Source organism: Anolis sagrei, chromosome X, assembly GCF_037176765.1.
Source record: "Anolis sagrei isolate rAnoSag1 chromosome X, rAnoSag1.mat, whole genome shotgun sequence".
Taxonomy (NCBI): Eukaryota; Metazoa; Chordata; class Lepidosauria; order Squamata; family Dactyloidae; genus Anolis; species Anolis sagrei.
Window position 1 is genome coordinate 45,496,806 of NC_090034.1, and position 14,896 is coordinate 45,511,701.

The 14,896-nt window shown below is 41.3% G+C and overlaps 1 protein-coding gene across 6 annotated transcripts in view; it reads right to left on the reverse strand.

The window, feature by feature from the left end:
* The window catches only part of TAOK3 (TAO kinase 3), a 94,734-nt gene that overhangs the window by 60,885 nt on the left and 18,953 nt on the right, over positions 1–14,896 (reverse strand). For all 6 annotated transcript variants that reach the window (XM_060785423.2, XM_060785422.2, XM_060785425.2 and 3 more), the window contains exons 2-4: positions 4,839–4,950; positions 3,889–4,100; positions 1,134–1,205 (exon numbers count right to left, since the gene is read on the reverse strand). In XM_060785423.2, the coding sequence (XP_060641406.1) occupies positions 1,134–1,205; positions 3,889–4,008 (192 nt within the window). In that variant the 5' untranslated portion in view covers positions 4,009–4,100; positions 4,839–4,950. The remainder of the gene's footprint in view (positions 1–1,133; positions 1,206–3,888; positions 4,101–4,838; positions 4,951–14,896) is intronic.

Here is a 14,896-nt window from a genome sequence, read left to right on the forward strand (position 1 = left end):
TCACCACACAAAGAGTATTCCATCTGGACAAACCTAGATTTGAGAACCCAGGAAGCCAACACACTACTAAATCACTTAGTAAATAGTAGCATCCATACCTCAAGGCAGTAGCAAGCTTTGGTGACAGTGCTATTATTCATTATTAACATTGCTATTCCACCTTTCTGCTAAAAAGAACACTCAAGTGGGCTAACTATCATTAAAACAGACTAGGAGCTAATTAAAAAGAGGCAACACAAATTAAAACAGATTATTCAATAATCTGGAATGGATGGAGATGCTCTAAGAACATATATGTTACTATATAGTCCGTTACATTCATGGAATTAGGAGTAGAAAATCAACTCTTATTTGAAAACACCAAGCTAAGGAGGAGTATAAATCAAAAGGAAAAATAATATAATGCTGTGTAATCTGCGGTAGTATTAAAGAATTCTCACAAATCTTCCTGCTTCTGAAGAAGATGGTTAAATAGTAGGACGTAGAAGATCACAGCAGTTCTCCATACAAGGCTGTACAGAAAGTAGTCACACACAAACTAGATATACGAATGATTATATGGCAAAGGACTGGAGAAATATGGCTAAAAAGGGACAAGACCATTCTGGTGTAGTAGCCAGAAAAATCCATACTGGATGATCTTGTTCCCACCAGTATATCTCAGGCTAACCTATCCAGAGCATAAAGATGAAGGCAAGAAGAGAACCCTGTCATGCTACTCTGTGAGCATTAAAGGAATGGTTGGGTGAGAGTTTAGTGATAGCAGGGGTGTGTTTGTATGTGTGGGAAGAAATATACAGGGCCTGAGGAAAGTAAGGGATTAACTGCTAGGAGGTTTGGAAAGGTTTTAAAAATGTGGATTTCACATGTTTTTACCAGTGTTCACTTTTGGTCTCATGCGGGGTTTTGGTGAGCACTCTGCACATACAAAAATCACTCAGACGCCCAGGCGGTCGGTACTTCGATGTCTACATTCTCATTTCACTTCATGAACAAGCAAATGCTGCATCAGTTGTACATTTTTAAAAGCAGGGATTACAGAATTGAACACCCTGTCTGGCTGCTTCAATGCAAAGGAAACAATGGCTGGGGTAGTGGAGGTTCACAAGTGTGCAGTGTTTAGTCCTCCTTACCTCATTTGTTTGCTTGCCGCTGTAGGACATTTTCTTGATTGCCACCACTTCATTGGTGCGGGCGTTGGTGGCCTGGGAAGTGGAGAAGAAAGGACATTTAACGGATTTTCTCAGCAAACAAGCCATGGCGTTTGGGAGAAACTGCTCCTTAGGAACATTAAATAGGCACCACATTGAACTTCATACCACCGGCACAAGTCCTGCCATTAATCCAGGCCAAATACCGCCTGTGTCTGCTAAACACTCTGGCCTCTTAATGCTAACCCCTCAAGTGTTAAGTGTGAAGAGCAACAACATTTGTCCAAGCCTGAAATGTATGATTTTGGAGTCAAATATTCAGCTTGAAATCAACAGCCCCAAAGTGACAGTGGGGAACATATGGCCCCTGAGAAGCTGCTGAGCTACAACTCCAAAAACAACAGTCCAATAATATCTGGAGAGCCACATGTCCTGCAATGCTAGTGTCTCCTAGATAGGGTAAATGTTCCCCCAAAATGAACAGTCAGATTTCAACGTCCATTTGGACACCACATCTTACAAATGCTCCAGTAATATCCTTACAATTCAACTAAATGACCATTACTGCTCCTGCTATCTAAGGAACTAATGCAACACTTAATGTTTTCCAGCATCTGCACTGTATTCAGTGACTACCAGCTGTGCGCCTGACTTGTAATGTTTTGGAGATACTGACAACAGCGAGCTCTATTCAAGGCTAGCTTTTGAGAAGATGGCAAGTGGCACCAGAGCAAGTGGCATCAGGTAAGCTCAGAGAGGCAAAGTAGGACTGGCAGACTAGTAAAGTGGCATATATATACTTTAAGACATTTGTGTGTAAAAATTAAGAAGAGCCCTGCTGGGCCAGACCAAAGGCCTAGCTAGTCCTCTGACCAACAGTAAGTAACTAGATATCCCTGAAGACGGTAGCCCTCTTCTAATGTTGTCCCCCAGACGGATATCTACCCTGGTAGCTATCCGCAGCTCCATGTATTTCTAATAAGGCAGGCTGTAGCTCCAGGCTTTACAGAACTAGATGAAATCTTGCCTCTTGCTTTACTAAAGCAACCTACTAAAGGTACTATCTCCTTTTGTCCTCATAACAACCTAGGGATGGATGCTAAACCAGTGTCATCTCTTGGAAAGCTTTTGTTGTGGCACAGAGAGTAAAATGAATGGGTCTTGTTGTCAACCTCCTAACATAGTATTCAGCACCTGCTGTTTCGTCTCCCCTTCCTGCTAATACTGGTTATGTTTAATATGATTTGCATGTGTTTTAACCTTTTCCCCTTGTTATGATGCCTGCTGACACCCAACCTAATATTTCAGGTGGGAACGTAATGAAAATTGTACCTCTTTCTTAAAAGTGCTATTTATAGGCTGCAATGACTCACTGGTTCTGCGTTATTCTATTAATAAAAAAGAAGGCCTCCCAATGCACTTTTGAAGGTGCCAGTAATATCTGGTGATATTTTTCCACCCCATGTGCCGAACATGAACGATGTATCCGAAAGCTAGCCCAAGGTGTGGCAAGAGCCTGCTCAATGCGCTCTCCACCAAGAGCACTGGGAGGAGAACCATTTCCCTGCAGAAAGCTTTTCCATGGGGCTGTCTGGTGGAGCTTTAAATGATTAAAGCAGCAGGGCTCTACTTTCCTTGAAGGACTAATCCACAGCCTGAGACACCGCACGGTTAAATAACACGCTCATCAAACAGACTGTAAGTAATGCTGTGCAGCAGGCTGCTTTCAGCGGCCCTGCCTCTTTTTCAAGGAGGACTACATCATTTCTGCAAAGCAGAGGAACTAATAAGTTCAATCTACTTCATTGCTAAAACTGGGTCACCTCCTTTAGTTAGCACACAAGCAGCCATCTTTGGCAACCAATCATATCCCAAACAGTGACATGAAATACTCTTTAAACTGTCAATGTTTATTTTTATTAATTGATTGAGGAGCCACAGGGGGTCCCTGATCTAAGACTTGTCTTGGCCCCAGACTCACTCTGGAGCCTTAGGCAAGGTATACTTCCCCAGACAGAGTGCCCCCATAAGCAGCATCCTCCATCCTCAGTTGTTACTCAGCTTTAAGGTGGAGGATATCGCTAAGACATGACACATGAAAAGTGGAAGAGTGGTGTGGATGCTGGTCAGGCAGAAATGGTTTCAGTCCTGTTTGGTGGACATTTAGAATGGAATAAAATATGGAATACAAAATTAGCAGTCAAGATGGGTCTGGGGGCTTGATTCTCTCTTGACAAATAACAAGAGAAAAGTCATTTAAGGAGTAAGCATACATATGTTTACTCCTTCTCCCATCCACTGACATTCTTCTGCTTGTTATCCCACTTTCACCGAATTGACAAACAAACCAGAGAACAAAGAACCAAGAAAAAGTGAAAGAGGGACATTTTTTATCTATATCTATCTATATACTTCCACCCATTATTTTCCCCAAAGAAATAAAATCTGTCACTTTGCAGCAGAAAAACCCTGGCTAGAAATCCCAGATTGTGTTTGATGCCAATTCTTGGCCCTCTAACCCTCTGGTGTTGTTTCCAAAATCAGCAACAACAAGTCAGAAACTACATGCATTTTTTTAACACATATAATGATGCCATATTGGAATGGTGGGAGGAAAGAGGAGGAAAGGGTCAACTGCCTTCAGGAACAATGGCAAGTGTTTTTCTCAATATTATTATGAAAAGGTGTCTTTTTACTCCCTCATTCACAGTAGAATTAGAAAGCAGAAAGGACTTACAAAATAAACGGCTCCGAAGCTCCCATGTCCAATTTCATGTAAACCCACAAACAGTTCCTGAGGATCATCTTTGTAGAACAGGTCGGCTATATCCGGGTCCTTTGGCACCCCTTTGCGCATGGTGAATGGTATTAGGACCTTGTTCCCACCTCAAATTCCCAAGCGGCTTCTTCCTTCATTGACAATGGGATTTGCTGGTAACAAATCAGAACCTTTACAGAGAAGGAAAAAAGTGGATGATTAACTAATTACGTTTTTCTATCACTGACATTCATTCATATAGACAGAGATTCAAAGAAATAAGTTGAGGCTTTCCGTTTTCTTAATGAGTGCTATTTAACACCTACTTAAATAAAGTTGTTCCCAGGACTTTAGTTCAATTTAATTTGAAATACTTATATACTGCCTTTTTCCCTGACAAGAGGCACTGAGGATGATTTGAAATAAAATATTAAAGACACAAAAGGGTAAAAACAAATAAGCAGGCAGAATGATATTAAAAAGGTACTGTGCTGCTACTGTCATTCTTTTAAAATCCTGCAGAGCACCCACATGGGGAAAGAGCTCCTCTCCCCAATTTCATCCACTGGATTGGAACATTTACCAGGCAGCTGGAGAGAGCTGTGGGAACTGAAGATGTGGAAACATTGTTACAAAGCCAGCTATCCCCATTTCCATTTCCCATTATTTCCCCTGCAGTTTCTGCCTCTGTTAAAGAAGCAACCTGCTTTGTTAACTGGGGTATGCCTGTGCCTTGTAGCTGCAAAGCCTTTGCTCCTTGAAGGGCATTTAAGCAGTATTACTCCTCACTAATTGAGGCCATAGGAAGAGCAGCAGTTGGAGCCACAACCGAGGCATGTTAGCCCCTTGGGGAGTGTGCAGGTAACATCATTGCTGTATCTTTATGGTCCCTATCACTGTAAAGTTGGGAAAGTGGCATTTGAGCATACCTTGGTAACTGCGACATTAACCATATTTTATGGCTCAAACTCATTTCGGCAGAAACAATGGGGATCCCTTTCTGTTGTCTCCCCAATCTTCTAGAGAGTGTTGTCTTCTGACCTGTGGAGATGGGCAGAGTAGTAACAATTAAACCAGGCAACAGATTATACAAATGAGCAGTTAGTTGATCCACTTTGTGGCTATGGACAGCACCACTAAACTAAGTGTCTTCACTTGCCCTCCACCCAATACAGCAGAGCTTGATATGACTGCAAGCAAGAAATCATCAACTTCCCAAGCTTTCCAACAATGAGCTCTCTCTCAACTGCTTCAACAAGTTGCCATTTTCTCAGCCCCATTTCCCTGCTGCAATTTCCCATCTACTTGCTGTAAAGACAACTGAGCAAATGTTCACTCAGATTGGAACAGGGTTTTTTTTTTCGTCGTGTCAGGAGCGACCTGAGAAACTGCAAGTCGCTTCTGGTGTGAGAGAACTGGTCATCTGCAAGGGCTCAGGGGACGCCCGGATGATTTGATGTTTTTATCATCCTTGTGGGAGGCTTCTCTCATGTCCCCACATGAGGAGCTGGAGCTGATAGAGGGAGCTCATCCGCCTCTCCCCGGATTCGAACCTGCGACCTGTCGATCTTCAGTCCTGCCAGCACAGGGGTTTAACCCACTGCGCCACCGGGGGCTCATTGGAACAGGTGAGCGTGTGAAACATCATCAGCCTTATCCTTACACCTCTCGTTCATGCCTACTGTCTCGGATCTTTCACACAGCAAGACCAATATTTAAAGATCCCGTTATGCATGAAGGCTTCTCTGGGTTGGTTTTGTAATGTCTAATTTGCTGGCCCAAAATCAACCTGACCAAGCATCTGTTCCTATGTATAGGCATCCCTCTGCCAAAGCGTGCCTCTATTGCAAGTCTATTTACAAGGCAATTGTTTGGAGACTTCAAATCATCTGACAGGATGACTAAGGAGGCATCCAGATGGCAGCTGCCCACACTGCTGGCTCAATGCTAAGGAGCATCCAAGGAAGCCAGAAGCCATTCCTTCAGCCCTCTCCCTGCCCTCACTGGAGGACAGCCATCCACAACTCCTCCTCTCATTGACACTTTTCAGAGGCAAGTTTCAACACTGTTTCAAGACAAATATGTCATGTAAGAGGTGTGCGCGCATTAAAGGCAGCATACCAAAAGCCTTTCAATAAGGCGAGACAGTGTTCTTGACTGGACAGCTTGCAACAACCAAGTCAGGAATGAAAGCTTTCTCAGGTTGTGGAACATCTCACTCCATGAGATCTGTTCCTCACCCACTCACACTTTACTATTTCTTTTTTTTAACCAGTGTGTCAAAACTGTCATGTTTTGGGATGCATTAGACTTCCCAGGCAGATTTTCTGTCTTAATATACTATTGTTTTAGAATATTTTCACCTGCTGAGCCTACCTCCATCTGAGTCAATTTTATGTTTTTGCGTGGCACTGTGGGTTTGAAAAATTATTACAAGCCCTAATTAGCAATTCCCCGACTCACAAACATCCGACTAACAAACAACTGGTAGTTACAAACGGGGGTGAGACAACAGGAAGCGAGAGAAACCTACCCCTCGGAAAGAAAATTTACTCTTGAAAGAGTTGTCATGAGGTAAAAAAAATTCAAAATCCAATGATCACAGGGACATAAAGTGAAGTGAAATCTTCTGAACAGGGGCACAAACAGCAAAACAAATGCCACAGGGGTACTAACCCTTTCCTATGCTATCCAAAGCTTCCACACACACACATATTTTTGGTTGGAGTTACACTTTTAAAATGCACCTGTTCCAACTTAGATACAAATTCAACTTAAGAACAAACCTACAAAACCTATCTTGTTCGTAACTTGAGGACTGCCTGTATTGTACAAGTAAGGTATCAAATGTTCAAGTTTCATAGCAAAAAAAATGTATCATAAAAACACACAGCCACCCCTGTTTATTGCTATGTACAGTTGAAATGTATGCTTGTTGGAAGTCTTCCATCTTTTCTCCTTAGGAGCCCCTCCTCAATGTTTAATCCTGGGTTTTCCTTGACAAAAAAAACCCAGTGTGGTTTAATGGTTAAACTAGAACTGGCAAGGCCCAGAGTCAAAATCTCCAACCAAAGATGAAAACCTGGAGCCAATCACTATATTTGAAGTTAACCCACTTCACCAAATTGCTGTGGGAATAAAATGGATCATGCAAGTTGCATATTGCTCTCTGAAGGAAAGACAGGAATTATTATTTAACGCAAGTGCTTCCCCTTCCTTAACTGAAAGTGCATTTAGTGTATGCCTGTGTGTACGTGTGTACTTTGTAAGAATTGCATTGTTCATACATCCCACAGAACCCATGGTGGTTGTTTTCCTGTACAGACCTTAACACACTTATCTCCCCCACACAAAGAACAGCATACATTGCAAAATGGAAAGTGAGTGTATCATTAAACACATTGCAGTGAGCTATGTAGAAACGGGAATCAATGGTCAAAGGAGGAAACTGCAAAATTCACTCTCCCTAGTGAGCAACCACCTATTTGCTCAGGGACTAACGTGCACTCCTGCCAGACTATAAATAGGAGGAAAAGGAATAAGTGGCGGAGCCTGTTATACAGTGGAATCCTAGAGGAGGAGATCTAATGCCACTCACACACTAAAACATCACAGGAACAGCCATATTTGTAAGGGCTCACTAGGAAGAAGCCTAAATCCTTCCCAAAAAAATCTACCAGAAAGTAAGGGGAGATGGATGGCTACATCTGGAAGAAGTTTTCACATGCTGTTAAAAGCAGCTACATAACAAAACTACGTGATTAAAATTTCAATCTAATTTGAGTCTAAAATGAACTGGCTCCATAAAAGCACATAGTTCTGTCCATGACCCATTAGACTCGTCCTACTTCTATTCTGGATCTACTGAGGGAGTAGTTATTTCTGAAATTAAAATATGGAATTTGGCACAAACCCCCATCACACTAGGAACCCAATCATCAGCCATGATGGAACAGTATCTTGCCCACTTTCTTAAGAAGGTGATCTAAGTAGTCAAAGCTAACCGTGGCAATGTGAACAGTGCAGGCAACTGCAATTCATGTCCAGGTGGAATCACAATTCATTGCACTGGCATGGCATACCCTGAAACCACCCCTAAATGGGTGACGCCTACTACCCTGGTTGACTTCTGAAGTCTTACATGATTCTCAGTGGGCAGAAGCACAGACTGACAGCTTGTGCAGTGCAAGAGGGCTGGACTGGGGACTTCAGCAACTGATGGCAGTTCACTATAAGGACTGGCGACGTCAGCAGAAAGCCATTCCAGGCTGCTTTCAGGAACCAGTGCATGCAGCTGGCCAGAAAGCAGCACTGCAGCTCGCATCCTGACACACCCAGGCTGACTTAGGTGTCTGCCAGGGGGTGCAAGGGGCCAAAGCAAGGTTTCACTTTGCCCTATAAAGCTGGGGCGATTTTTGTGGGACTGAGCTGCTACTCAACTATCCCCCTTGCTTTGCCTTGGAAACATTATATTTAATCATATCCATCAATGTCTTCCATTCTGCACCCTGTCTGATACTTTGACTTACGGACACTAAGATTTTGTAAACCTATCCACCTACTGTATATACTCATGCATGTTTAAAAATTTAAGTAAAAAAATTCAGCCCTCAAAGCAGGTCAACTTATTCATGGTTGACGCAGTAGTGTAGTTTAACTCTTATACAAAAAAAACCCCAACCTCACACAAAAAACATTTGCATTTTTACCTCCATGGAAAGACCCTCAAGTTATCCATGGAGCATATAAAAATCCATAATTTTGGCTCCAAAACCAGTCCTCAACTTATAAGTGTTTGATTTATCCAGCAATTCAATTCTATTCAGTTTTGTTACAGTACAATGCTATACTATATTTTATTTTCATTACTTATTTATATTATTTTTCCACTCATAAGGAGGAACATTCTGAAAATGCTTTTTAAAAAACCTCTACTCTAATTTGATGTTGGTATTTAATGTTTAATTTGTGATTGTATTGATATCTTTTTGTTTTGTTGTTGGCATCTAATGGTTGCCGGATGTAAGCCGCCCTGAGTCCCGCCCTGGAGGTTGAGAAGGACGGGATATAAATGTGTGAAATAAATAAATACTCATTAGTAAGTACCCGGTAACAAAATATGTGTTTAAAGAGAAAGTTGATAAGCTTCCTAGCTTTCCCAATTCAGAGTAAATTCTGGAAAGGCAAATTATGTTTAAAAACCAGTAAGACTGTAGGTCTATAAACAGGCAGTCCCCAACTTAGAAAAAAGATAGGTTCTCTAGGTTTGTCTTAAGTTTAACTTGTATGTTAGTCGGAAAGGTACATTGTTAAAGTGTAACTCTGTCTCTGTCTCTCTCTCTATATATATATTGAGAGAGTTGGATAGCATAGAGAAGGGTTAACCCTGTGATGTTGGTTTGCTGTCTGTGCCCCTGTTCAGGAGATGTCACCTCACTTTCTGTCCCTGTGATAATTGGATTTTGAAAAAAAAATAGCTTGTTGTAGAAACAAGGATTGGCAAGAAAGCTTCAGTGGCGACACATTTTCACCATTATAACTCTTTCAGGAGTGAATTTCCCTTCCTTCTGAGGGGTAGATTCCACTCTCTTCCTGTTGTCTCACTCCCATTCTTAACTATGAGTCGTTTGTAAGTCAGGTGTTTATAGGTCGGGACTGCCAAATATTGTCAAAGGTATCCTGGCATCCATTTCCAAAGCCTCCTTGTTCTCCAAGATCCTTTACTTCCTGCTACTTACAATCCTTCTGCGCATGCTCCTGAATCTCTTGAGGGAGCATTTCTACAGCTGTTAAGTGACTTGGTGGTTAAAGCAACCGAACTGCAAATCAGAGTCAAAATGAATTAATGCACAGAAGGAAAGTCTCAGCAGTGAGTCAAGTGTGAAAAGGTTACACCCTGCAGAAGAAAAGCAATCTCATGGACAGTCCAATTTCTATGGAAAGTTTTAGCCGTTTCCATTATTTTTTATGTTAGCTTTTTTTAAATACCCCACGTTTTCTCCACAACTTGGACTTAAGGTATTATATGAATTAAAATGAGTACAATGCAGCTAAAAACACACAAATGATTAACACTGAAGCAGAATAACATGAGTAATAACATTAACAACAAGAACAACAACAATAATGAATTTATTACCCGCCTCTCCCTGCGGCTAGAACACATTTAGAATACTCCAAACCCACTTCCTTTTCAAAATATCTTAAGGCACTTACTCTTATACTGTCCACACTGCCCAAAATGTTAAAGCAAAGAGATAGAAGGCATTTATACAGCCAGACACAGAGACTTGTGACAAAAGTTACCTGGCCATCATTTGCTCTCCAGGAGAATTTATCTACAGATTTTACACCTTCATGTCTCAGCTAACATTAAGCACTACCCCAATTCCATTGATTTCAGTAGACAAATATGCAAGTTTCCAATTAAAACCAAGAGAACAGAACCACTTCACGTTAGCTGGACTGCACACATACAAATTATAAATCCACAATCCACATTAGAATAATGCCTTTATTAGGTCAACCAAACGGGAACAAAAAAATCTGGGCACATTTTAAAGATATTCAAATGTTTTCATCAGGGAGGCATGTTAGAAAACTATCTTGAGAAGGAAGAGTGGGGAGAGGAGAATACAGTCATTTTAATGAGGTTCTAAGCATCAACCCCACTGCAGCCCTCTGATTCCCCCAATTCCCATCCCTAGGACTGTGTTCACAGAACTAAAGGCCTTTTCAGGGGAAGGGGATTCAAGCTTTTAGGCCTAGGTGGGCCATTTTTTTCAATCAGGGAGGGGACATGTCTCAAAAAAGGGGTACAAAAACATGACAAAATGGCCAACAGAGATCACCTAAATCCTAAAAGATTCACCAGATGCTATTCTAGGATGGAAAGTATGGGGAGCAGGAAGCTGAAGCCAGCTGTTTTGTTTTTTTTTTTTGTTTTTTTTTTTTTGTTTTTTTTTTTTTTTGGTGGATCTACAGTTGAAAATGGCTGTCTAGAGCAGTGTAGATTGGTCGGTTTTCTGCCTGAAGGGAATATGAGTTGTTCAGGAAACTGCAGCCATGACACAACTAGAGACTCCAAGCAGCCAAAGCTTCAACTCAGATGGAAGCAGGAACAATTTATCCAGTCCTATCAGTTCAGTAATGTTAATTGAAGGGTTTGGAACACCCAACAAAATGGCTCTTCCAACCAGTACCCTAATACAAATTGAAATGACACCCTATCAACCCTAAATTAAGAAATGTTCGGGTTCAGGAAACCACACAATTCAGATACAGCACTCTTCAAACAGAACCTTTTTATGCTATTTCCCATCCGTCACCACTTCACGTTGCCTCAATATTACTGAAAGAGGTCCTCATTTTAGAAGTAGAGGCTCTGGGTTTTTTTTTTTTGGGGGGGGGGAACCCTTCACTACGTTATCTACCACCCTTGCAGCTGCTCTTATCCTTGCACACAAAATATCAGGTAAGTGTTCATCATTGTGTTCCTGCTTGTCGGCAGCTGGAAACAAAAGAGCCTGAGTCCCGGGTGAGGAGCTAACTCTTCACGCTCCACAGACCCAGTGCGGAAGTTTCCTTGTCACTGCACCATTCTGTGCCGACATATTTTACTCATAAATAAAAGGTTCATTAGATATTCAGCATATCAATTAGTACACGGAGGCATGCACACATCTCAAAAAAAGCAGGCAGCTAAGGTGGCTTTACCAAACCTACGTCAAATGTCCTTGAATATTAGCCAGACCTGTGAGATCCCCGGAGAAGTTGACCAGCACACCAAGGGCCAAACACTATAGTCTCCTTATCATCTTTTCTCTGACTCACTATCTTTCTGCCTCACTTCTTCACACAAGCAACAAGGGAATGGAAAACCCTGGTATAGCAAATGAGCCAAGACAATCCCTTCCTTCTCCTTGGCAAACCAAAAGGAGCCGGGATGCCAATCAAGCCCTACTTCTTTAATAGGGAAAGTGTGTATTAGGACAACGACAAGAACCTTGCTGCTTTTTAAAGCTAATTCCAATCCCCACTGGGCTTTGAACAGAACGCAGAATGACACACGGCACAAGCCAAGAGGAATGTAAGCTGGAAAGCACATCATTGTAACAGACAATTTATTCCTGCGTCTTCTCCCAGAGCCTGCATTCCTTGGCTAAACCCAATGGGTGTGGCGACTAAACAGCATTATCAGCACAGAAGAAAGTGTCCCATATTATGACCCCAACCATTATCATTTTGGTAGGTTTCTCCTGGGATTCCTGCAATTATCTGGACACAGAGGCTTCCTAGAAGAAACACAGGTGACCTTTGACCTTCACAAAAAGTGGGTCGCTTATGAACAACAATCAAACAGGCAACACTCGTAAAGAAAGCCATACCTCCTAGCATTTTACTCTGCCCACTGTTATCACAACCATCACCTTTATATGCTTATTCTTCCCTAAGAAGCTCAGAATGGCTTACACTTGGTTCAGCTTGAACAACTGAACCACAAAACAAGATTTCAAGCCAAATACAATGCATGCACCTAGTTGTACCTGGGCTCCAAACGTGAGGATCCATAAAGTTGCAGGTAACTTATACAACGAATGGACGCTGTGTAACACGGGGATAAGTCCAATTGTTAGTCCCAGCCAGAGTAGATCAGTGAAATTAGATGCGAGGGCCCTTTGCTCCATCAACCAATGTTGGAATGAGATCCCAACATTTTTCTCTATTAACTGGCTTTTAATTCACAACTGCTTTAAATCAATGGGAACACGATAAGTCAACAAAACCCATTAAGACAATGTGTCTATGCCAGTTAATGCTAACAACTGTCATGCCAAAATTTTATTTATAGGCTTTAGTGTTCTTGTACAGAAACAGCCAGGGAACCAGTATCTTCAAGACATTATTCAAAACATTGTAACATTACCCTCAGACATACATTTTAATAACATATATGTAAGTGTAATAATTGCAGACAGAATTTGGCATTTTTGACATAAGTGCTGCTTGCACCATTTGGAAATGACAAGCTTAGCAGTTCTTTTCTTGACCAAGCCATGTGATTGTACAGAGAAGCCACACCTTCTAGATTTTTTTCCCAAAGATTTTTAAGCAGGGACCTCTGAAATGTGCTTGAGGAAATATTTGCTATCAACCCAATGAATTTCAAGGAATGCCAGCAACAGTTTCAGATATCAGCTTTCAGTCTAATTTTCTGAAGATCTTTTGTACCAGGTCAAGATCTTGATGGTACACTAATAAGAACTGCGTGCATTTAGGATTTTAACATCCCAAGGGAAAGAAAAACAAACAGCCAGAACAGACAATAAATAAAGATCTTTTAATAGGGTCATCTTATTCCATATTCCATAATTCAAACATTCTGCTTTGGAAACCATACAGTGCAGATCAAACATTATACTTAAAAAGTCCATTAAATTACTGGCAACAAGTGAGAGTGATCAAATCATGAACCTTTAAAGATAATGTAAATTAAAACATCATATTGCATTTTACTATATTCTGTAGGCTCATTGCTGTATTCTAACATACTTAATCAAATATTTATCTTATGATTTAGTGTTTTATTTAACTTGAAGCTAAATTGCCAACTCATGTTCTACCGTATTTACCCACTGAAAAGGCAGTATATATTGAAAAGCAACTGCGTTTCTCCATACCCATTGTATCCTCCTGAATGAATATATACAAAACAAACAGAAAAATACACAGAGAAACATTTTATCATATCTTTGCGAGGTTTACAAACAGTTGTATTCAGCAAGTATTCTCTCTAGCACAAGGAATGGTCTATTTTGCTCTCCATATTGTGATAGGTTTACACATTCCTATCAGCACCAGCCAGCATTGCAAATACAGAAGGATGATAGGAGATATAGTCTAACAATATCTGGAGGAGCTTACATTCCTCAGCCTGACTCTCAAATCTATATATATATATATAAATGCTCTGTGCATAATGAGTGGCTTAAAAACAAAAAGACTACGGGGCCAAATGACCCCAAATTTGGCAATAAAACTCCTCACAATCCAAGGAGTGACCATCACTGAAAAAACCCCACAAAAACACATTTAAATTCAAAAAAGGAAGATAACAACACACCTCCCCTGCCTCCCCCCCCCCTCCCCCGGCTGAGGACACAGAATGAAAGTTCCTAAACAGCTGCAGCCCCTAACGAAGACTAAGGCAAGGGATCAAAGGGCAGAGGCTGAGGAGGTGGAGGAGAGGGGGGGGGGGAAGGAAAAAAGAGGGAGGTGGGTCACACTCTGCACACACTCTGACTATCTCCCACACACACACTCCCACAGCATAAGGGAAGGAGGAAGGTGCCATGATGGGGGTAATAGGGACACTGCTTGGAAAGGAGCCCTAAAGACCATCCAGCCCAAACTCATTTGGCAGTAAAGGAAGACGCGATCAAAGCCCTCATAATGGATAACCAACCAGTTGAAAGGGCGCCCTAAAGGCCATCTGGTCCAACCCCCTCCTACCCTCCTTCTCTCCCTCCCTTTCTTTACTTCCCTTTCTTTCCTTCCTTTTTCTCCTCCCCTCACCAGCTTCATCCTCCTTTATTAAAACTACAGTGTAGATGTATCCAAAGTAAACCCTTCCACACTGCCATGTAAAATTATTATTATTATTATTATTATTATTATTAATTAACTTTATTTATACCCCGCAAAATTTCCCAAAGGACTCGATGCGGCTTACAAAGGCCAAGGCCGCCAACAAACAACAACATACAAATATAACAGTAAAACTCATAAACAAATAATAAAACATGAAGCAAAGACAATAAAACACTAAAAACAATGACACATGATGCATTTAAAATCTAAAAGGCCACGCCAAATGTAATGGACAAAATTTAAAAGTGCTGAACTTGACAGGAGGTATGTAGAGGTTTTTTGGAGGTAGGTGTAATATGCAGACAATCCTAGTAATCTACTAATCTAGTGGGAATTA